The 25953-nt window shown below is 33.6% G+C and overlaps 2 protein-coding genes across 2 annotated transcripts; both read left to right on the forward strand.

Annotated features, from left to right (window-relative positions):
* Nucleotides 1-508: 508 nt before the first annotated feature.
* LOC133336949 (PH and SEC7 domain-containing protein-like) lies at nucleotides 509-1537 on the forward strand (the record flags this gene model as incomplete). Its single annotated transcript, XM_061545215.1, has 4 exons — nucleotides 509-663; nucleotides 734-977; nucleotides 1035-1432; nucleotides 1494-1537. Coding segments are annotated over 4 exons (841 nt in total), but the record flags the coding sequence as incomplete, so codon positions are not given.
* Nucleotides 1516-19725, forward strand: LOC133336943 (PH and SEC7 domain-containing protein-like). The gene is made up of 10 exons (XM_061545210.1): nucleotides 1516-3087; nucleotides 13078-13825; nucleotides 13886-14156; nucleotides 14222-14415; nucleotides 17317-17509; nucleotides 17590-17765; nucleotides 17832-17929; nucleotides 17999-18274; nucleotides 19134-19271; nucleotides 19363-19725. Exons 1-10 carry the CDS (start codon nucleotides 1633-1635, stop codon nucleotides 19678-19680), a joined length of 3867 nt encoding a protein of 1288 aa, XP_061401194.1. The 5' UTR covers nucleotides 1516-1632; the 3' UTR covers nucleotides 19681-19725.
* The last annotated feature ends 6228 nt before the right edge of the window (nucleotides 19726-25953 follow it).

A 25953-nucleotide genomic window follows, 5' to 3' on the forward strand; every position in this document is an offset into this window, starting at 1 on the left:
AGATTCTTAGGTTTTTGAAAAAATCCTATTTTCTTTCGATTTTCGATAATTATGACCAAAATTTTTAAATTGGACCTAAAAGACCCTTCAACGTGCCGCCAGTGGGTTAATGTGTTCCACAAAATTTTTACTCATAATGTTGCGAGAAATATTGTCAATGGCACCCAATGTCTAAAATGTATGAATCACGGAGATTCTTAGGTTTTTGAAAAAGTCTCATTTTCGTTCGGTTTTCGATAATTATTACCTAAATTGGACCTAAAAGACCCCTTCAACGTGCCGCCAGTGGGTTAACGTGTTCTACAAATTTTTTAATCATAATGTTGTGCGAAAAATTGTCAATGGCACCCAATGTCTAAAATGTATGGTTCACAGAGATTCTGAGGTTTTTGAAAAAAATCCCATTTTCTTTGAAATTCTCACAGCAATTGAGGTTATGTTTGTCTAAGGCCTAATATTTTAAAATGTTTTTATCATAGAATTAGTTTTTAAAATTCCTTTTAATTAGTTATCTTAAATTTTGCTTCTTATTTTCCTTCCAGGTTGAAGCCGGTGATGTTATCCTCAAAGTAAATGGCATCGATGTTCATCAGTATACAACGAAGGAGGTACTGAAATGTTTACGATTGTCCGAAGATTTGGTAACATTGGAACTGAAAAGAGGTAAGAAGAAAAATGATATAATTTCCAAATACTTTTCATTAATTTTCTCTCTCTCTCTCTCTCTCTACAGATCCCAAACTGAAGGCCCGCATAAAGGAACAGCTAGCCAATACAAAAAGTCCCCATTATATAGATATTGAAACATCACCCACTAACAATTATGATTATCATAATCAGCGTCAAATAAGATCATCACCTCAGCATCACCATCACTATCAGCAACAACAACATCACGAAGCTGCCAACAACAGTAGTAGTAGTAATAATAGCAATAGTAAATTCCAATATGATGTGACGACGACAACAACAACCACGCACAATGCAACATCAACAACAATTGTACAACAATCGACGGCGGCGGCGACATCGAGTCCCAATCACTCACCTGCCTCATCATCGTCGCGCTATAAATCCTCAACCAACACGGCCACCACAAATTTACCACGTCATCATGCCGCAGCAGCGGCCGCCGCCACCAATTCCGCCAATCATAGTCGTAGTTCTTCGGCCTCATCAAATAAAATACAATTAGAGGGTGGTGGACCCAACACAGCCACCTCGCCCACATCACGCATACCCTCACGTATACCGCAAGCCAAGAAAAGTAGCCAAAAACCTCAACAATCGCCACAGCATAAACGGCCCCGGCCCTCACAAATACCCAAGGCTGCTGGTGGTGGTATTATGGGTACATCAATGACATCTTCCATAACATCGACAGCGGCGTCCGAGTCTGGTGTCGTCACTGCTAACTCAACGAACATAAATGGCAATACACAACAGACGGCAGCGGCAGGACCTACTCCACATTCCTTACAACATTCGAATAGCTATGGTGGTAGCGGAGGAGGTGGCCACCCCTCGACAAGACTAAACCGTTCAAATAACTCCTCAGAAGATCGTGATACACCGCCCGAACCCAACTCAGCACCACCACAACCTGCCAAGGCACCACGTTTCGAGGCCTATATGATGACGGGTGATTTGATATTGAATCTCTCGCGCACTCCCCAAAGTAGCAATGTCTTGACTGTGCAAGCCAAAAAGGTTGATTCGTTGCGGGACTCGCCAAATCGTGTGGGACTGGCAAGGGCCAATGGCGCCTTGGCGCCCAAGGCTTCGGGTGAATCATCACCCACCTCATCGTCATCCCAGGAATCGCCCACACATGCCAGTCACACCACAACCGATTCCAAGAATTTACAGAATAGAGAAAAGTCCCGTTTCCATAAGAAACAAGCGCTGGCGCAACATCTTCAAAACTATCAGCCACAACCACCACACCACCCCGATAGTATGGATACAACCTACAATAATCGCCAGGACTCGCTGACCAATGATACACTGCTGCTGTGTGAGGAATTGGAAAAGGATGATGAGGGCGAGGGTGGTGGCGGTGATGGGGCCAAACATCAGCAGCAGCATCGTCATCAACGTTATGTCCAACAACAAAATAAACACAAACGCCACCACCAACAACAGCAGCAGCAGGGTAATCGACAAAAACAAAAAACCTATGAATACTATCAGAACGAAGACGATGCGGAGGAGGAGGATGACGATGAAAATCCCGATGAAGATGAAGACTACGATGATGGCAATTATCCCGGTGAAGGCGCGGAAGACGATGAGGAGGAGGATGATGAAATGGACGATGAGGAGGATCAAACCAATTACGATATTACCAATTTGGAAACCTATAACAGTGGTATGGGAGGGCGTGGTGGCAGTATCCAGGCCGATGATGAGGCTAGTGATAGACAATGTCTAATGCAAGAAGATGAGGATGACGAAGACGACGTTGATGGTGAGAATCTACCCGAAGATCCCAACTCCTTGGGCAGCTCTGCGGCGGCGGTGGCCGCCACCACAACAAAACAAAAACTAAAAGCTTTAAAACAAAAGGCTGCCTTGCGTTACAAATTGCGGTCCGAGGACAATGTGGATTGTTCGCGTAATTTGCGTAGCTCAGCATCTTCATCATCATCTGCCACAATGGGCGGCGGTGGGGCAAATGCCGGTGGTGGCGGTGGCAATAATACATCACAGGATGAAACCTCATTCTCGGTACCCACATCACCCATCTCCTTGTCCACACCGCTGATAGACAAGGAAACGGCCAATTCCGTGCCAACCAGCCCTGAGCCATCAAATATGGGGGCTGGAGGTCCTGGCGGTTCCGGCGGCGTCGCCGTTGATACCAGCGGTGTGGTGCGACGCCACCATCATCACCATCACCACCACAATGGACAAATTGTGCGCAAATGTGATTCGGCCGGTTTTCGAACCAGCAAATCGGAAGATCATCTACAGCAAATACAACGTGAAGGTATGGCTGCTGTTATACCCATTGATATTGATGAAGATGTAAATAGTTCTTTGAATACACTATTAGATACACGGCAAGATTCGGAAGATTCTCAGGTGAGTTGTGGTAAAATGAAAAAATGAAAAATGAAAACTTTTATTTGAAATTCAATATTTTTGTTGTACAAAGCAAGGCGGACAAATTAATGAAAATTATTATAAGAAAACTAGATTGTTAATTATTTTGTTGTTTACTCTCCTCTTCTTCCCTCCCAGTTATAATTAGGTTATCCATCCATAAACCCCAGATTCAGATTTTTTGCAAAATTCTTTTTCTTTATTTTCCTTTCCTTTTGTTTCTCTTTGTTTTGTTTTTCTTTGAAGCAAAACAGAACGCCCATAGTAGTTGACGTTTTAATGGTTGTTGTTGTTTGTGTTTGAATTGTTGTTGTTTTTTCTTTCTTTTTTTTGGAAACCACCTGTTGTTGTTTTGTAGATCTCTACCCCCGTCCCCATATTCCCACAGCACATTTTATTGAACACCTAGAATAAAAAAACATTCAAGTATTTCAAATTGTATTTCTAGATTCTGAAGGCATAAAATTATCAATATCGGTCCATGTTTTGGTATATATTAAAGTGTTGATTAAAAAAAAAAAACAAAAAAAAAAAAGATTGCCAACACCCAGCCAAGGAGTGGATTTTTTAAAAAAATATTTTTCAACACCTAGCCAAGGCATGGATTTTTTAAGAAATATTTTTTCAACAACTAGCCAAGGCGCGGATTAAAAAAATATTTTTCAAGACCTAGCCAAGGCGTGGATTAAAAAAAAATACTTTTCAACACCTAGCGAAAGCGTGGATTTAAAAAAATATATTTTTCAACAACTAGCCAAGGCGTAGATTTTTTTAAAAATTATTTTTTTCAACACCTAGTCAAGGCGTGGGTTTTTTAAGAATTATTTTTTAAACATCTAACCAAGGCGTAGATTTTTTTAAAAATTATTTTTTCAACACCTAGCTAAGACGTGGAGTTTTTAAGAAATATTTTTTCAACAACTAGCCAAGGCGCGGATTAAAAAAATATTTTTCAAGACCTAGCCAAGGCGTGGATTAAAAAATACTTTTCAACACCTAACCAAGGTGTGGATTTTAAAAAATATATATTTTTTTCAACGACTAGCCAAGGCGTGGACTTTTTTAAGAATTATTTTTTCAATACCTAGCCAAGGCGAGGATTTTTATACCCTACACAACTATGTCGTCACCCTACACAACTATGTCGTCACCCTACACAACTATTATAGCTTGGTCCTAGACCCACCTTTAAGTATATCGATCGTCATATCTCAACTACCTGAGTCGATCTAGACATGTGTGTCCGTCCGTCCGTCTGTCCATTAAAATTAGTAAACACGATACAGGCCACAGTTATGGACCAATCTTCACGAAATTTTGCATGTAGGATGGGTTCGGCCCAATGAAGACCAATGAAGAAAAGATCGGTTAATATTTAGGGGATGAAATGGACCCAAAACTTTATTTTTGTTGGCCGAGAAAGAATCGGGTCGTTTCGAATCGTAGACCTCTCTGATTTTCTGGTCGCTCCAGAGGCAGCAATTACGGCCCAAACATCGCGAATTTTTACAAGGAGAAGGGGATCGGGCCAAAGAATAAGCATGTCTGTTTTGATAAACATCGGTCAATATTTTGTGTACAAAATGACAAAATGTTTATTCTATAACGTATATATTTATTCCTGAAGGCCATAGACCAGAGAGGTTGATAGCATATCCAAGAGGAGTGGTTGGCCATAAAATTGATACCAATTATATTGTCGTATGTACTCGGATGTGGGAGTTACTCTTAAATATTTACAGGTGCTTACTTATTCATATATTATTTAGTACCCCATTACCACACTAGAGGGCGGAAATATAGCGCTGGTCGATATGAAATTTCCCAAGGACAACGCCTATAATTTTCGATGATCATCAGATAATAATATTGGGATGAAGTGGACCGAAAACTTAATTTGTTTTGTTTTCGAGTCGATCCATAGGCCACAATTGAAAGCCGAACATCACAATTAAACCCCCGTTGAAGGCAATCTGGACAAGTAATTAGAAGAGCTTTACTGACCTCTAGTCGGTCAAGAGGGGTGTGCAAATATCGCGAAATATTACCGTAGCTCAGAATGTAGTGCCACAGAAAGTTAGATATTCGTGGAAGTTGTGTAGGGTATCATATGGTCGGCCCCGTCAGACTATACTGCTCCGCTCACTGGTTTAAAAAATATTTCTATTTATAACTGTTTGTGTACGCTTTCCCTCCGGAAAATTTGGTTGTAATATTTTTTTCGTTTCCATCCTCTAACTTATAGTTTTCGGGTCATGTCAACTAATAGTTTTATATATTTTTTCCCCTTCCTTACATACTCTCCCCCCCTCTCACCACATATTTTAGCAAACCCTGTTTGAGTCCAATGTACGTAGTAGTAAAACCTGTTGTTAAAAAAAAAACTATTAAAATTTTTCAAAACACTTTTTTTTATTAAAATAAACATTAATGCAATACTAATATTTCTTACAAGCTACTTATTTATATCTTACTCTACTATACTTTCTTCTATCTCTTCTTTCTATTTTTTTTTTATTTTAATTTTTTAAATATTTTCTAAAAAATATAAAAAATTAAATTTGTGTTAAAAAAACAACAAACAAATGTTGATGTTCTTTTTTTTTAAATATTTTTCTTCCTCTTCTTCTTCTTGTTTTGTCTTCTATCTTATTTTTCTTTTCTTCTTCTTCTACTTTCCATGTGTCTTTACTATATATGTGTCTGTCTGTTTTATATATATCATTATTTTAAATACCTATTATACGAATGTGTGTGTCGTTGTTGTTAAATTTTCTTCTGTTTTTTGGTTTTGCTTAAAATTACAACAACAAAAAATACGCCAAAATTAATTTCTAGCAGTCATCATCCTCTACCAAAACTTGCATACAAATAAAAATAATAAATGAAAACAGTACAACAACAACAAAAACAACAAATGCCAATAATAATAGTAATAATAAAAATAAATCAACGCCGTCCTCGCCATCACTGATGACGGCTGTGGCAACGGCGGCGGCATCACCATCCAAGCTGTGTGCTTCCCCTGAGGCCCACAGTCAACGCGACATTTTCAATAAAAGACGACGACGTAAAGTACGAATTGTCATAACACCCCAACATTCTCCAAACACGGTTGCGACGGCCGATAGCGGAACACCCTCACCGGTGCCGGTACCAACAAACACAACAACAACAACACCAATTGTTGCTACCGAAGCAGCAGCAATTATAGCTGCTGCTGCTGCAACATCGTGTTCCTTATCTCCAACGACGTCCTCGTCGAATACTTCTTCATTGTCGTCGTTATTGTCAACAACATTAACGATAGCAACAACAACACCAACACCAACAACAGATGACGAAGTAGCATCATTGACAACAACAACAACAACTGTAGATACTTATACAACATCGACAACAACAATAAGTTCGATAACAACATTGAAAAAGGTTGTTGTTTTTGTTCGCCTTTCTCTCTACTGTCTCTTTATGGTTTTCAACGAATGATGAATGAAATAAAACAAAAAAAAAAAAAAAAAACACCTGCAGTAATCGTATAGATAAAAAACAATAACAAATTTCAAAATACATATTTATTTGTAGGGATATCGACACAATAGTTGCTTGCTTAAAAAAAAAACTAGAATTTTTGCAAAAAAAAAAAACAATAAATGAAAGTAGAATGTCAGCTAGATTGATTTTTTAAAAACACCTACACAGGGCGTGAATTTTTTAAAAAATATTTTAACCAAGACCTGGATTTTTTAAAAAAAAATATTTTTTTCAAAGTTAACCAAAGCGTGAATTTTTTTCAACGGATTTTTTAAAAAAATTATTTTTTCAACACCTAGCCTAGGCGTGGATTTTTATACCCTACACAACTATGTTGTCAGGGTATTATAGGTTTGTGCAGCCACAAGAGTTTGTAACGCGGCGAAATATTGGCCCTAGACCCACCTTTAAGTATACCGATCGTCATATCTCGACTAGCTGAATTGATCTAGGCATGTGTGTCCTTCCATCTGTCTGTCCATTATAATTTGTAAACACGACACAGGCCACAGTTCTGAACCAATCTTCACGAAATTTTGCATGTACGATGGGTTCTGGCCAATGAAGACCCCTATTGTTTTTGGTAAAAATCGGTCGCTCCAGAGGCCGCAATTATGGTCCAAACATCGCGAATTTTTACATGGAGAAGGGGGTTGGGTCAAAGAAAAACCATGCCTGCTTTGATAAAAAACGGTCAATATTTAGTGGATCCAATGGACCTGACTTTGCATATATCGTTACCCCTGAAGGATATAGACCCATAAGGTTGAGAGTATATCCAAGAGGAGTGGTTGAGCTTTAAATTGATACCAATTACATTGTCGTATGTACTCGGATATGGGAGTTACACTTAAATATTTACAGGTGCTTACGTACTGAGATATTATTTAGTAACCCATTATCACACTGGAGGGCGAAAATATAGCCCTGATCGCTTTGAAATTTTCCATGGAGGGGGCCAGGTATGGTCATGGACAACGCCTATAATTTTCGGTGATGATCAGACAATAATTTTGGGATGAAGTGGACCGAAAACTTAATTTTTTGTGTTTTTTTTTTTTTTTTTTTGGCCACAAATTATAAGCCGAACATCACACTAGCACAACCCACGGTGAAGGGAATCTAGACAAGTAACTTGAATGGCTGTACTGAATATTAGTAATATTCGAAATATATGTCAGTGTTAGAAAGAAATGCTGTTACCCTCTAATCGGGCAAGAGGATGCAAATATCACGAAATATTGCCCAGGCTCAGAATAAACATCCGCAGAAATTTAGAGTTCCGTGGCAGTTGTGTAGGGTATCGTATGATCGGCCCCGTCCGACTATACTGCTCCGCTGCTCACTGGTTTAAAAAAAATATTTTTTCAAAAGCATGGATTTCATAATTTTTATTCAAATTTAACCAAGGCGTTAAAAAATATTTCTTCAAAGTTAACCAATTTAAAAAAATATTTTTTATAGTTCCAGACAAGGTTTTTTGGCTTTAAAAAATATTTTTTCAATGTTAACCAAGGCGTATATAAAAAATTTTAAATTAAAAGGTCTAGAGGTCTAGGTTAAAAAATCTAAACCTAGCCAAGGCGAGTTTTTTTTATAAAATATTGTTTTCAACACCTAGGTGTTTCATTTAATTTCAATAAATGAAATGAAACACCTAGCCAAAGCGTGGATTTTTAAGATTATTTTTTTCAACACCTAGCCAAGGCGTTAATTTAAAAAAAAAACTACTTTTCAAATCTAACCAAGGCTTCATTTAAAAGAAAAAAATATATATTTTTTCTTTTAAATCAAGCTTTCAAAAATTTGTTATACAAATCTAGCCAAGCCCTAGATTAAAAAAAAAAAAATATTTTTTTCAAACCTAGTCAAGGACTAGATTTCTTATGAAATATTTTTTCAAGGTCTATTGAGTCGTGGATTTTTTTTAATATTTTTCAACGGTAGACATGACATCTCAAGATTTGTGCAGGCTTTTTTTAACCAAATTGGATGAAGATAGAAAATGTTCATTATTTCGTACCAAAAATTATCAATATCGGTGCCCATAGAACCCTACCGTAACCGTTCTATAATTTGAGGATTTCAATCTTTATTTTTCAACCGACGTGTCGGTAATTTGAGTTCTCATTAGGTGGCTGGCAAAACATCATAGCAAGAAATAGTTTTCAAGTTCGAACCTTGGTCTATCCAAGCTGTAGATTTTTTCACGAATATTTTTCACAGTCTATCCAAGCTGTGATTTTTTTAAAGAATATTATTTTAATTTCTATTGGGAATATGATGCATGACTTAGTTTTTTACTTTTGAAAAAGGAAAACCTTCCCCCAATGATGCGTGGCATTCTGCTTTCATTGTTGCACAATGCATGTGTGCTATATAAACCAGCATGTATGTATGATTGTGTATTCTTCTGCACGACTTTCGTTTTTGTTTAATGCTTTTATCCTTTTTGTTTTTTTATTTTTTAACAAGATTTCTATAAATCCCCAAAAACACCACTCACACACAGACACTCCTATACTGCACAACAACACTACACCACACACACACATGTTTTTCTTGTCTTTTTTCATTATTGTTTTCTTCAAAAAAATATATATATCTAATCTCAAATAAAGGTGAAGAATACAAAATTGCGTGTAAAAAAATTAACGCTTCCAAAATTTATTTTAAGAAAAATATTTTTATGTAAAATTTTTTAAAAGTATTTTTTCAATTTATTTAGCTCAGTGAGATAGATGGAAAGCACCAAAATCAAGAGGCATGAGAGAATGGGAATGAAAATAAAGAAAAAACCAGTAAGGAAAGTAGTAAAGTCGGACGGGGCCGACTATATGATACCCTTCACCACTATGGGTATATTACACAGGACTATTAGCATGAAATTGGATGAAATAAAATATGTGATATTTATCTAAATGTGAATCTACATAGATCTATCCATAAAGTATGTAAATCGACTTCAAACAAATATAAATAGGTCATCCGTAGGGCTATGTCTGTACTTCTAGAAAACGCAACTATATAATTTTATGCTCAATTTTGTACGATGTGCAAACTTTGATGTCAATCTGTCTAACATGAGGAGTTTGATCCCAAATTTAATTGAAATCGGGCGAAAATATATATGGTGCGTCAATTACTTAAAATCAATCTATAATAAAAGGGGCTATATCTATCTAAATCTGGACCGATTTTCACGAAACTTGGCAGACATCATTCTAGACCTAAATGATCAGGCTGTACCAAATTTCGTGTAAATCGAAAGATATATAGGGACTTTGGTGCACTATTTACATGAAATCGGACGAAACTATATATGGGAGCCATATCTAAATCTGGACTGATTTTCTCGAAAGTTGGCAGACATCATTCTAGGCTCAATTCAGTACGTTATGCCAAATTTCGTGCAAATCGAAAGATATATAGGGACTTTGGGGCACCATTTACATGAAATCGGACGAAACTATATATGGGAGCTATATCTAAATCTGGACCGATTTTCTCGAAACTTGGCATACATCACTCTAGGCTTAATTCAGTACGTTATGCCAAATTTCGAGCAAATCAAAAGATATATAGGGACTTTGGGGCACCATTTACATGAAATCGGACGAAACTATATATGGGAGCTATATCTAAATCTGGACCGATTTTGACGAAACTTGGCAGACATCACTCTAGGCTTAATTCAGTACGTTATGCCAAATTTCGTGCAAATCAAAAGATATATAGGAACTTTGGGGCACAATTTACATGAAATCGGACGAAACTATATATGGGAGCTATATCTAAATCTGGACCGATTTTTACGAAACTTGGCAGACATCGTTCTAGACTTAAATGATTAGGCTGCACCAAATTTCGTGCAAATCGAAAGATATATAGGGACCGTTTACATTAAATCGGTTAAATATATATATGGGAGCTATATCTAAATCTGAACCGATTTTTCCCAATTTCAATAGGGTTCGTCCTTGGGCCGAATAAGTGACCTATGCCAAATTTCATCCAATTCGGATCATAAATGCGACCTGTACTTTGTTTACAAGTTAACATGGACAGACAGACGGACAGACGGACGGACGGACGGACGGACATGCATAAATCGACTTAGAAAGTGATTCTATGTATATTCTCAAAAGGAACCATGGGTCTATCTCGATTATTTTTGCCTGTTACAAACATATGCACAAAGACATAATACCCTGTACCACAGTGTGGTGAAGGGTATAATAAACATGAAAATAGAATTGGTTACATTTGGTATTATTTTAGATTATTACCAAAATCTCCCTTAATACTTCAATTTTTAGGGATGCTGTCAATGTATGAAATATTCTACATCAAATTTCAATATAGGTCACCGAACAAAAGAAATCGTTATCGGTAACAGATGTATGTTAAATATCGGTACCAATTTGAATACATATATAAAGGGAAACATTTATTGATTATTTCCTTAGTCTCTTGTTTTGGCATCAATTTGACCCTTTGTACTTCATTTTAGCGGATTGGTGTTAATGGAAAAAATATTCTATATGAAATTTAACTATGAGTCTCCAAACAAGAGATATCGGTATATATACTATTTATATCATTAAAACAACAAAAACAGTTTTGGATATATTAAACATGATACAAATTGTCGTTATATTTCGTATTATTTCCGATTTTGGCAAATATCTCCCTCAATACTTCATTTTTTGGGAATGATTCCAATTGAAAATATATTCTATATCAAATTTCACTATAGGTCATCGAACAAAATAAAAGAGTATATATAATAGATATCGGATAAATCGCGCTTCAAAATTTGGTTGTAACCTGAAAAAATGATTTTTTTTTGTTATTTCCTTAGATTTTCGAATTAGTACCGATTTCACCCTTAGTCCCTCATTTTAGAAGGTTGTTCTAAAGGAGTAAAATATTCTACACAAAATTCCACTATGGGTCTCCAAACAAGAAAAATCGGTAGTTATAATGTAAATCCATGAAATATCATCCCAATTTGTTGAAAAGTGTGAAACATGGATTTAAATCTGGTTCTGGGGTTCCTTTCGACTTTTTGCCAAAATCTCCCTCAAAATTTCAATTTTTGAAGATGGAACCAATGGGAAAAATATTCGACATCAATTTTCACTATAGTTTACCGAACAATAGAAATCGGAATATATTATCGGTTAAATCTCAGTTCAAATTGGTTATATCCTGAAAACATGTTTTTCATTTTCTTAGTTTTTTCGAACTGGTACAGATTGTACCCTTAGTCTCCCATTATAGGAAGTGGGTGTCAATGGAAAAATTATTCTACACAAAATTCCACTATGGGTCTCCAAACAAGAAAAATCGATAGTTATAATCTAAATCATTAAAATATCATCCCAAATTTTGAAAAGTATATAAAACATGAAACTAAATCTGGTTCTGGGGTTCTTTTTGCCATAATCTTCCTCAAAATTGCAATTTTTGAGGATGGAACCAATGGGAAAAATATTCGATATCAATTTTCACTATAGTTTACCGAACAATAAAAATCGGTATATATAATAGATATCGGTTAAAACTTACTTTAAATTTGGTTATAACCAGAAAAGTTGTTTTTCTGGTTATTTTCTTTGTTTTTCGAACTAGTGCAGATTTCATCCTTAGTCCCTCATTTAAGGAAATTGTTATCAAAGGAAAAAGTATTCTATACAAAATTCCACTATGGACGTTCAAACAAGAAAAATCGATAGTTATAATGTAAATTATTAAAATGCCATTCCAAATTATTGAAAAGTATAAAGCATGAATTTAAATCTGTTGATATTTGGGTTTCTTTCCAATTTTTGCCAAAATCTCCCTGAGTACTTAATTTTTTGAGGATGGAACCAATGGGAAAAATATTCGACATCAATTTTCACTATAGTTTACCGAACAATAAAAATCGGTATATGTAAAAGATATCGGTTAAAACTCAATTCAAATTTGTTTACAACCAGAAAAGTTGTTTTTCTGGTTATATTTATAGATTTTTGAACTAGAACCAATTTCACCCTTAGTCCCCCATTTTAGGAGGTTGTTGTAAAGGAGTAAACTAATCTACACAAAATTCCAGTATGGGTCGCCAAACAAAAAAAATCTCTAGATATAATATATATCAATGAAGTAACAACTTCTATATTAAGTATGTAAAATATGATTTCAAAAAAGTAACCGACATTTTCATTTTGTCCTGCCCAAGGATTGGTTTTATAATTAAGCCTTTTTTCTGGTGCTTTCCGAAAAACTTATTTTAGATATTAGTTAAATTATTATTGGAATAGCTAGTCTGTAATACTCCCCAATTACCCATATAACCAAAGTCTAAAATTAACTTAATAAATTGTATTTTTTTCTCTTTCCATTTTTCCCCTTCCAACGAAAAATGCACAACATTGTTTTTCTTAGAATTCCGATCGTGATCGTATTGTCTGGACATATAATGCCCCACTACAGCCACATCAAATAGCAGCTTTGCAACAGCAGCAGCAGCAACAACAACAGCAGTATTCAACACATTACAATAGCAGCAACAATCATTCGCATTCCCATCATTCACATTCACACTCCAGTTCGATGAGTTCATCGCCACAACATTCAGCCGGTAGTCCTGCCTCACCCACATCGGTATCTAGTTCGGTTATGTCATCGTCGGGCGGTTCAAAGGGTGCCTTTGGCCTAAGCGGTAATAATAATGGTCTAATGCAATATGGTGGTCAACAACAACAACAACATGTTGTTGTAACCAACGGTAGTAGTATGAATTCAACAACTAATACAACAACAATGGGTTTATTGTACTACCCCAATGGCAGCGGTGGGGGTGGTGGTAGTAGCAATAATACTAATAACACTCTTGGTGGAGGTGGCGGCGGAGGAGACCTTAGTGTCTCCGAGGCCATATCAAATATTTCTAGCCCTGACTATCAGGATGATGATAATTTACTCAGTTCTCGCGATCTTTTAGGCGGTATGATACTTAGCGATCCCAGTGATTCGGACTCCACCATTTTGGTTTCGGATGCTGCTGTGCAGCGTCAACAGCACCAACAACAACACCGGCAACAGCAAAAATCATCATCCTCTGAACACAAGGTTGTCATAAAGGTGCGTGGCGCCGACAATGGCAACACTGTCAATAACAACAACAATGGTGGTGGTGGTTCACCCTCGAGTAGATCTCAATATGCCGCCACAACATCGTCAGAACTTAAAGATTCCGAAGATGAACTTGCCACCCTTACCGAAGAACCTCTGCAACAGCAAGGTTCAACATCGGCGGGCATAAATAATAATTGTGGCGGCTCGGCTGATGGTCGTGACTCCTCACCACCTGTCTCCGATGATGGCAGTGATGTTGAATCTCTACACTCCTATCACTATTCACCCAAGGCTGTTGATATGCCATCGGCCATACGTTTGGCAAAAAGACTGTATACTCTTGATGGTTTCAAGAAAAGTGATGTATCACGTCATTTAAGTAAAAAGTAAGTGATAAAAAAATTCATTTCTTGTTTAAATTTAATTTTAATTTTCTTCTCTTTTTCCATAGCAATGATTTTAATCGCGCTGTGGCCGATGAATATTTGAAATATTTTAATTTTGAAAAAAAGACTTTGGATCAGTCGTTGCGTGAATTTCTACAACAATTCGCCTTATCGGGTGAAACCCAAGAACGTGAACGTGTATTGGTACATTTTTCGAAACGTTATTTAGATTGTAATCCTGGTACATTTAATTCACAAGGTAAGTTCGAATTTAACTACACAAATTCGTTACAAATTTTCAATATACAAACCGCAAAAATAAAATTCGTAGGAGGTACTGTACAGAGGAGGAGAAAAAATCATGATTTGTTGGTTAAATATTTACCCTTTTTGAATAGAACCGAAATCTATCATAATGACAGGTTATAGGTGTGGTCGTGGTGTTAAAAAAGAAAATATCCTATATAAAATTTCACTATGGGTCCCCGAACAAGAAAAATCTGTAGATACAGTACATATACAAGAAATATACATAATAAACTGGTTTATATTAAGTTTTAAAGAAAATTCAAAATTTTGAACAAAACTGCTACAATACTTTGTTTTAGATGGTTGATACTAATGGAAGAAATATACTGCAAGGAATTTCACGATAGGTCATCGAAAAAGAGTAATATGTATATATAGTAATATGTATATATAGTAGTTGTCGGTTAAATGGCTGTGTCAATTATGATATATAATTATATATTATAAAAAATATGTTAATTATATATTATTTTTCAATTGTGCCAAAATCTCCTTCAAAATATTATTTTAGGGGCATGATCTTAATGGAAAAAATATTCTATATGAAATTATAATATAGGTCACCGAACAATGGAAATCTGTATATATAACTGTTATCAGTTAAAACTCAGCCAAAAAGTGGGGTTTAAAATGTGTTTAGTTCGTAAATTGTTACTTTTAGAGATAGCAGCAGTTTGACTTCTATTCCTAAATTTTAGAAGGATGGCGTCAAGGGAAAAAATATTCTATACCAAATTTTACTAGAGGCCCCAAAACAAGAAAAGTCGATGGGATTAGTATGTATCAAAATAAAATACGCAACAAATTGGGTGTATATAGTATTAAACAAAATTCTGTATTATTATCGTGTTAATTTTAATTTTTGTCCAAAACTCCTTCAAAACATGATTTTTGAAGCAAAATCCTGATGGAAGAAATATTCGTCAGAGAACGTCACTATAGGTCTCCGAACAATAAAATTCAGTATATATTATAATTCCCGTTTTAATTTCAGTTCCAATTTGGATTTATATCGTTATATATTAATAAAATGTGTTAATTATAAACTTGTTCTGAATTGTGCCTAATTCTGCTTCAAAACATTTGGACAAAATGGTTGAAATATTTTACATGAAATTTCCATATAGGTCACCGAACAATGGAAATCTGTATATATATCTGTTATCAGTTAAAACTTAGCTACAAAATGTGTTTGGTTCGTAATTTGTTACTTTTAGAGATAGCAGCAGTTCGACCTCTACTCCTAAATTTTAGGAGGTTGGCGTCAAGGGAAAAAGTATTCTATACTAAATTTTACTAGAGGTCCCAAAACAAGAAAAGTCCATGGGAAAAATATATATCAAAATAAAATACACAAAAAATTAGGTGTATAAAATATTAAACAAATTATGTGTTAACTGTGTTTTAATTTCAATTTTTGCCCAAAACTCCTTCAAAACATGATTTTTGGAAGATAATCCTAATGGAAGAAATATTCTACAGAGAATTTCACTATGGGTCACCGAACAATAGATATCTGTATATATAATAGATATTGGTAAAAATATATCAAACAAATGTAAACAAATTGGGTATATAGAGGATTAAACAAATTCTGTGTAAATTGTGTGTTAATTTCAATTTTTGCCCAAAACTCCTTCAAAATATGATTTTTGGAGGATGATCCTAATGGAAGAAATATTCTACGGAGAATTTCACTATGGGTCACCGAACAAAAGAAATCAGTGTATATAATAGATATTAGTAAAAATATCTCAAACAAATGTTAAAAAAAAAATTGGGTATATAGAGGATTAAACAAATTCTGTGTAAATTGTGTGTTAATTTCAATTTTTGCCCAAAAATCCTTCAAAATATGATTTTTGGAGGATGATCCTAATGGAAGAAATATTCTACGGAGAATTTCACTATGGGTCACCGAACAATAGAAATCTGTATATGTGATAGATATTCCTAAAAATATCTCTAACAAATTTTCTGTGTAAAAAAATATTAGCTTCATATTTTTATTATCGTCGATCTGCATGATCACGATTACTTAAATTTAGAAGGGCGATATTAAATAATAAAATATTCTGCACAATATTTCACCAAACAAAAAAAAAATCTATAGATAAAGTATATACCGATGAAATATTCACAACAAAATTAAAACAAAATTTTGGAAATTTGTTTAATTTTTCGAATTGTGTCAAAAATTCGTTTAATATATAAATTTAGAAGAATGGTTTTAAGGAAAAAAAATATTCTACACAAAATTTCACTAGAGGTCACCGAAGAAATTATATTTATATGTGTAATAGATATTCATAAAAATATCACTATCAAATTTGATTTGCAAAAAAACCTTGATTAGTTTCATGTTTGCTTTTTCAACCTGGGGTCAAATGGCCATGATTACTTTAATTTAGAGGATCGATATTAAAGGACAAAATATTCTACACAAAATTTTACTGTGGGTCTCTGAACAAGAAAAGTTGGTATTTATTTACTATTTCAATAAAATATCCATAATCAAATGGAGAAATTAAAAAATCATGGAAATACTGACTTTTTTCGAATGGTGCCAAAAATTGACTTAATTTATAAATTTAGATATAATGCCTTAATGAAAGAAATATTCTACATTAAATTTTACTATAGGTCGCCGAACAAAAGAAATCTCTATATATTATAGAAATCGGAAAAATTATATCATCAATTTGAATAGTTTCTTTTATTTATGTATCAAACTAACCCCCCTGGATACCTAAATAGTATTGTTGATAGGCAACCAATTCTCTCTCAAATCCTGCCACAAAATTAAATTTTTCAATATTATTTTTAATTAATTTGTTTTTTCTTTATCCAGATGCCGTTCATACCTTAACCTGTGCTATTATGTTACTAAATACCGATTTACATGGCCAAAATATTGGTCGTAAAATGACATGCAGTGAATTCATTGAAAATCTGGCCGAACTCAACGATGGTGACAATTTTCCCAAAGATATACTCAAATGTTTATATCAGGCCATTAAAACACAGCCATTGGAGTGGGCCTTGTAAGTATTTTCAACTCCTAGTTTGCCCTAAAAAGTATTTGGTAATTTAATTATTTTTTGTTTTGTTTTTTCCATTTCAGGGATGATGATGCCAATGATTTGGCCAAACAACAGTCTGATAATAAAAATAGTATACAATCGACAGCGCATTTAGGACAAAATCCATTCTTGGATTTACCCGAAACCACAAATGCCGTGGAATATAAAAAGGGTTATGTCATGAGGAAGAGTTGTTATGATGCAAATTTCAAAAAGAGTAAGGACAGACCGAAGGATTTTTATATTAAAAAAAATATTATTTTAATTGTTCTTTATGTTACAGCTCCTTTTGGCAAACGATCATGGAAAATGTTCTATTGTACACTGCGGGATTTGGTGTTATTTTTGCACAAGGATGAACATGGTTTTCGCAAGAGTCAAGTTTGTTTTCACACACTCACACCCTTTTATTATTCTAAAATAAATTAATTTTTTTGTTTTCTTCTCCAGATGTCTGATAACCTTCATAATGCCATACGCATCCATCATGCCCTGGCAACCAAGGCCACAGATTATACTAAAAAACAACATGTCTTTCGTTTACAAACTGCCGATCAAGCAGAATATCTATTCCAAACTAGCGATTCCAAGGAATTGCAATCCTGGGTGGAGACTATCAATTTTGTATGTGCCGCCTATTCAGCACCTCCTTTAGAAGGAGGTGTGGGTAGTCAAAAACGTTTCCAAAGACCACTGCTACCTAGTTCGCATACTAAATTGTTACTGGTAAGTAAAACTGAAAAAAAAAATTTCCTTCACAAAAACAACAACAAAAAGTGGACTAAAAATGACATGATGTCTTAATAGAGGAGAAGCTGAAGGGAGTTTTTGTGGAAGCTAAAGACTTTAAAAAGAGCTTAAGGGAGTTTTTATAGACGAGCTAAAGAGAGTCTTTATAGACGTGACGGAAGGAATCTTTATAGACGTGACGGGGAGAGTCTTTATAGACGTGACGGAGGGAGTCTTTATAGACGAGCCGGAAAAGTCTTTATAGGCGAGCCGGAGGGAGTCTTTTTAGACGAGCCGGAGGAAGTCTTTATAGATGAACTTTAGGCAACTTTAAGGGATGAAATAGAAGGCGTCTTCAAAGTGAACTCTCTTTATAGACAAGCTGAAGATCGTCTTTATAAACAAGTAAAAATCGTATTTATAGGTGAGTTGTTAGGACACTTTCCTAGACGAGCTATAGAGAGTATACCGGCGAAGTGAGATAAGTTTTTATACACGAGCCAAAAACGGCGTTAAAGACGAACAGAATGTGGTCATTATAGGCGAACTGGGGCGCTTCTTTGTGGATCAATTGAAGCGAGTCGATAATTTTTGGCAATCTGGAGCAAATATTTTTTAGCGACCTGGAACGAATCTCAATAGACGAACTTAAACGAATCGAGCTAAAGGAAGTCTTTATAGACCAGTCTTTATAGGCGCCTCTGTTGGAAAACTGAATGGCGTTCTTTTAGACGTTGCTTTATTATCATTTTTGGCAGTTTAGAAATACTTCTGATCTGCAGGCTCTCTAATCCTTTTATTTCTCATTAATATTTTTAATATGGGTTACTTATTCGTCTCTCCTTTATCCTTACAGAAAGAACAATTAGAGTCACATGAACAGCAATTAGCAAAAATTGAAAACACATTGATGGAACATAAAAAGGGTCCCATACCAACAAAAGGCTTAGCTTTACAAAATTACAAAGAAAAAGAAGCATTTTTACAATATGAGGTAAGTTTTCCCCCCATATCCATATTTGAATAAATATTCAAAAAATCAATTTTTTCATATTCCCTCCCTCCCCCTTCACTTCCATTTTCAGTTACGTCGCTATAAGGCGTATGTGTCAATTTTAACAGCTAAAATATTAGCTGACCAACAACAACAATTCGAATTACAACAATCGAATCAATTAAACGAAGAAGATTCGGATAAGTTTTTTAAAATACAAACTGCAACAGCTCCTATACGTTTACAACCGATGACATCCTCCACACCACCAGCAGCAGCACCAAATAGTATTAATGCTAATGATGAACAGCAGCAACAACAACAAGAACCGCAATCTGGAAACAGCAGGTACAGTACAAATAATCGTGCTGCCATTTATCGTACAGATCAACAGCAAGATCTTGGCTGACGTGTAATGGGAGTTTTCTCAGCTTGTGTGGTCTAAATGTGTGTGTGTTTTCAAATTTCCTTTCTGTTCCTCTTTTTTGTGTTTTCGTTTTTTATTTCGTTACATTGCTTATTTTTTAATTTATCGATTTTCTTTTGCATTTTACATTTGAGTCCAAAAATTTCCATTTGGTTTTTCCATTCCATTAATAAATCAAACAGATTTATCTAAAACACAATTAAAACGAAACAAACAAACCAAAAGCAATCAATCATTATTTTATTTTACCAAGTACCTTGACGACATTCAATTACTACATAGGTTGTTATATTTTGTTTAGTTCAAAAATTAGTACTCTAAATATTTCGAAACATTAGAACACTTTTGTCATAATCGAAATAATTACTTAAAATATGAAGGTTGTTATACTTTAGATGTGAAAATGAGGAGATTGATTTGTATTTGTTATTACTAGCAGTTGTGTTTTTAGGTTATAATACATTTATATTCTTGGTTTTATTTTTTAATACCCAAGTTCATTCAAAAAAGTATGTATTCTGCAGATTACAAACTGGACAATTTATAGTAGTCTTTATAAATGAGAGCTAAAGGGCTTCTGGAAGTCATCATTATTTGCTAAGGAGTCTTTACAGGCGAATTGAAGCAATTCATTATATGCTAACTGAAAGAGGTATTTACAGGCGAGCTGAAGCGAATCTTTATGGACTAGCTGAATCTCCAAAAATACTATAATTTTTGAGGATGAAAACAATGGGGAAAATATTCTATGGTTATAACTTGAAAGGGTTTTTATTTGGTTATTTTTTTAGCTGAAGGGAGTCTTTATAGACAAGCTGAAGGGAGTCTTTATAGACGAGCTGAAGGGAGTCTTTATAGACGAGCTGAAGGGAGTCTTTATAGACGAGCTGAAGGGAGTCTTTATAGACGAGCTGAAGGGAGTCATTATAGACGAGCTGAAAGGAGTCTTTATAGACGAGCTGAAGGGAGTCTTTATAGACGAGCTGAAGGGAGTCTTTATAGACGAGCTAAAGGGAGTCTTTATAGACGAGCTGAAGGAGGGAGTCTTTATAGACGAGCTGAAGGAGGGAGTCTTTATAGACGAGCTGAAGGAGGGAGTCTTTATAGACGAGCTGAAGGAGGGAGTCTTTATAGACGAGCTGAAGGAGGGAGTCTTTATAGACGAGCTGAAGGAGGGAGTCTTTATAGACGAGCTGAAGGAGGGAGTCTTTATAGACGAGCTGAAGGAGGGAGTCTTTATAGACGAGCTGAAGGGAGTCTTTATAGACGAGCTGAAGGGAGTCTTTTTATAGACGAGCTGAAGGGATTCATAATAGACTTTATTTTATACATTTTTTTATACATTTTCGAACTAGTACAGATTTCACCCTTAGTTCCCCATTTTAGGAAATTGGTATCAATGGAAAAAGTATACTACACTAAATTTCACTATAGGTTTCCAATCAAGATAAATCGGTAGATATAATCTAAATCCATTAAATACCATCATCCCAATTGTTAAAAAGTACGAAACATGTATTTAAATCTGGTGAAATTTTGGGTTTTGCTTCTTCATTTCCCTGAATACTTCATTTTTTGAGGATGGAACCAATGAGAAAAATATTCTACATTAAATTTCACTATAGATCACTGAACAAACTAAAACAGTATATATAATAGATATCGGTTAAATCTAAATTCAAAATTGGTTATAACCTGGAAAAAATGTTTTTTGGTTATTTTCTTAGATTTTTAGCAAGTTGGTGTCAATGGAAAAAATATTCTATACAAAATTCCACCATGGGTCTCCAAACAAGAAAAATAGGTAGTTATAATATAAATCTATTAAATACCACCATCCCATCTAGTGATGCTTGGGTTTTTTCGATTTTTGCAACAATTTCCCTGAATACTTCAATTTTTGAGGATGGAACCAATTGGAAAAATATTCTACATCAAATTTCACTGTACATCACTGCGCAAATTAAAACCGTATCGATAATAGGTATCGGTTCAATCTAAATTCAAATTTGGTTATAACCTGAAAAAAAAAATAGTTATTTTCGAACTAGTACTGATTTCGCCCTTAGTTCCCCTTTCTAGCAAGTTAGTGTCAATGGAAAAAGTATTCCACACAAAATTTCACCATGGGGCCCAAACAGGAAAAATCGCTGATTAAGTATGTAAAATACCAGTTTATAGCGGAGTTTGTTATACAAAACGAAACTATAACTAGATATTGTTTAATTTCCTTTTGTTATTGTAAAAACAACAAAACAAACAAATGAAATTGTTGTAAGTACTTAATAAGGACTATATTTGTCTTCATAAGGGAATACTAGACCATTTAAGCAAAGAGAATTACAAAGTGTTTTATATATAAAAAATTATATCGGGTTTCTTCTTTATATGAATATGTCTTGATTTATTTCAATTTATTATTATTTTTTTTAAATTATATACATATTTTATGTTTTGGTATTTTTACACAAGCTTCCACATATATTCCACATATTATATTAGCAGCCTCTATTATCTTTTAATTGTAAAAATAAAAACAACGAAATTCTGTACAGTACCTATATCTATTCTCTATATATTTCTGCAATTAAAAATAATATGTTAAATACCCTTCCTCTATATAAATATATATAACTTATATTTAAGTTTACTCTTCTTTTTTTATGTACACATATTTATACTTCTATTAAATACACATGTTTTGTATATATTTGAAATAAAAAAAAAAAATAACAATAACAATAGTATACATACAAAAAATATAACACATCTAATTTTTATTCATACGCTATTTAGTTCGTGCGTTATATATGCGCATTTCAGAACATTTCACTTCGCGGGTTTTCTCATACAAATCAGTGAGTTATAGGTCAGGGAATCTTCGTATAGTTATTGAAGATCGGGGAATCTTTTTAGATGAGTTGAAGGAATTTGTAGATTAACTGAAAGGATTCTTTGCTGAAGAGCAAAGGTGATTCTTTGTAGACGAGCTAAAAAGAGTCTTTATAGACAAGCTGAAGGCAGTCTTTATCGAATAACTGAAGCGAGTCGATAGACAAGCAGATGGAGTTGTGTATGGCCGAGCAGAAGCTCGCTTTTTTTACAGTCGAGCTTAATTGAGTCTTTATAGAAGAGCTATAGATAGTCTATATAGTCGAGCTGAAGGGTGTCTTTATAGATGAGTTGAAGGATATATTTATAGACAAGCTGAAACGAATCTTTATATGCGAGCTTTAGTAATTTTTTATAGTTACAGAAACCCCCTTTTGGAATGGGTATCCAAGCAAGAAAAATCGGTAGTTCCATTCCAATTTATTGAGAAGTATGAAACATGAATTTAAATCTGTTGAAATTTGGGTTTCTTTTAGATTTTTGCCAAAATCAACCTGAATACTTCATTTTTTGAAGATGGAACCAATGGGAAAATTATTCTACATCAAATTTCACTATAGGTCACCGAACAAACTAAAACAGTGTATATTATAGATATCGATTAAATCTCAGTTTGAATATGGTTATAACCTGAAAAAAAATTTTTTTGGTAATTTTCTTAGATTTTCAAACTCTAGTACAGATTTCCTTAGTTCCACATTTTATAAAGTTGGTGTCAATGGAGAAAGTCTTCTACACAAAATTCCACTATAGGTTTCCAAACATGAAAAATCGGTAGTTATAATGCAAATCAATGAAATATCATCCCAATTTGTTGAAAAGTATGAATCATGAATTTAAATCTGGTGAAATTTGGGTTTCTTTCAGATTTTTGCCAAAATCTCCCTGAATACTTCATTTTTTGAGGATGGAACCAATGGCAAAAATACTCTACATCAAATTCCACTATAGGTCACCGAACAAACTAAAACATTATATGTAACAGATATAGGTTAAATATCAGTTCGAATTTGGTTATAACCTAAAAAAATGTTTTTTTGGTCATTTTTTTAGATTTTCAAACTCTAGTAGAGATTTCACCCTTAGTTCCCCACTTTAGAAAGTTGGTGTCAATGGAAACAAGTCTTTCTTCTATACAAAATTCCACTCCAAATAAAAAATCGCTAGTTATAATGTAAATCCATTAAATGAATTTAATTTGTTGAAAAGTATGAAACATGAATTTAAATCTGATCAAATTTGAGAAAATCCCTTGTTGTCTATCCTACTTCATTAACATATACATACATACACCCTCATATTCATATATATTTCTCTTCATATTTCTTTCTTTTAATTAAAATACCAAATATTATTTTCTTCTTTTTTTTTCCAACTAATTTCAGATATGAAAGATTATATTAATTTAATTTTTATTCGAAATAAATAAATAATTTTAGAAAATTGCCAAAAAAAAGAACAATTTATAAAAAATACAAACCACATTAACTGTGAAAACTCGTAAAATTGTAGAGACCGAGTGAAAAAACAAATTTCAAATGAAATTATAATTGATATAATAACAAAAAAAGAAACACAAATATTTATATATATGGACAAACAAATTCACCATTAGCTTTTAATGAAACAAACAAACAAAAAAATAAGTCATTAAATACACCGAATAAGAGTAACAATAAGCCCTCTTTTTAAATCTGTTTTAAAGGTATTAAAAGAAAAAAAAACTATTTATTTAATTCATTACAGTCCGAATGAAGTTAAGAAGGAAAGTCATGGTCACCCTTCCTATACATTCCTTCATTTAAATTTCAAATACCAACTGGCTTTTGTATTGAATTTAAAAAGAGGTTTTCTTTTTTTACTTTTTTTCCATCGAAAACCACTCCCACTTAAAGCAAAAAAATTTAATAAAAAAACGCAAATCATAAACACATTTAAAAAAATGGACATTATCAAAACCGTTTTTATAACTTACAATTTTAAGTGGTTGTTTGTTTCCATTTAGCAATCTATTTCAATAACACAGTAAAAAATACAAAACAAAAAAAATACTATAAAAATGATTTTACATATGTAGTGTTTATTATGCAACATAATAATAAAAAAAAAACAAATCATTAAAATATAACAAAAATCAAGTGTTGAAAAGACTTTTTAAAAAAGAAATACAAAAATATTGAAAAAAAAAATATTTATTAAATAAAATAAAATAATAACAACAAGTAGTATAGATATTAAAAATTTTAGAAATTAACCTCAAATAAAACAAGCGATTGTTTGAATCATATAACCAAAATAGCTGACTTTTTATAGAACTTGACCCGCAATTTTCCTTTCCACAAAACGTTACCTTCCCCGCAACCCCATCACACATCCTTATAGGACAATGTTGAAATTTTAAATAATAGAATTTATAAACAAAATTAAACAAACAAAAACAAGGATATTGATATTATATAAATAGTATTTTTTTATAATTTTATTGTACATTTTGCTGCAATAGAAAAAAAGTAACAAGACCATATAATATTTTTTTTTAAATTATAAGTTTTTTTTCAATTTTAGAATCATGTACTCATCTAAACAAAAACATTTACGTAAATATCATTCTCAATAAGGAGGTTTATTCGTACTCTTTTCATTTTTGCAAAAAAAATCTCTCTGAATACTTAATTTTTTGACGATTGAAACAATGGGAAAAATATTCTGCATCAAATTTCACTATAGGCCACCGAACGAAATAAAACAGTATATATAATAGATATCGGTTAAATTTCAGTTCGAATTTGGTTATAACCTAAAAAAATATGTTTTTTTTGTTATTTTCTTAGATTTTCGAATTAGTACAGATTTCTCCCTTATGCTCCAACTTTAGGAGTTTGTTGTGAAGGAGAAAAATATTCTACACAAAATTTCAATATGGTTCGCCGGACAAAATAATACAGTGTGTATAATAGATATCGGTTAAAACTCAGTTCGAATTTGGTTATAACCTGAAAAAAATGTTTTTTTGGTTACTTTCATAGATTTTCGAATAAGTACAGATTTCTCTCTTACTCTCGAACTTTAGGAGATTTTTGTGAAGGAGAAAAATATTCTACACAAAATTTCAATATTGGTCCCCAAACAAGAAAAATCGGTAGATATAATGTAAATCCATTAACTACCATCCCAAATTGTTGGACATAAATTTAAATCTGGTGAAATGTGGGTTTCTTTTCGTTTTCTGCCAAAATCTCCCTCAGTACTTAAACTATTGAAGATGGAACCAATAGGAAAAATATTCTACACCAAATTTCACTATAGGCCACCGAACAAAATAAAACAGTATATATAATAGATATCGTTTAAATCTCGGTTCGA

The sequence above is a fragment of the Musca vetustissima genome, unplaced genomic scaffold (genome assembly GCF_032173495.1).
Source record: "Musca vetustissima isolate MV318-11 ecotype Yass unplaced genomic scaffold, APGP_CSIRO_Mvet_v1 utg18615, whole genome shotgun sequence".
Taxonomy (NCBI): Eukaryota; Metazoa; Arthropoda; class Insecta; order Diptera; family Muscidae; genus Musca; species Musca vetustissima.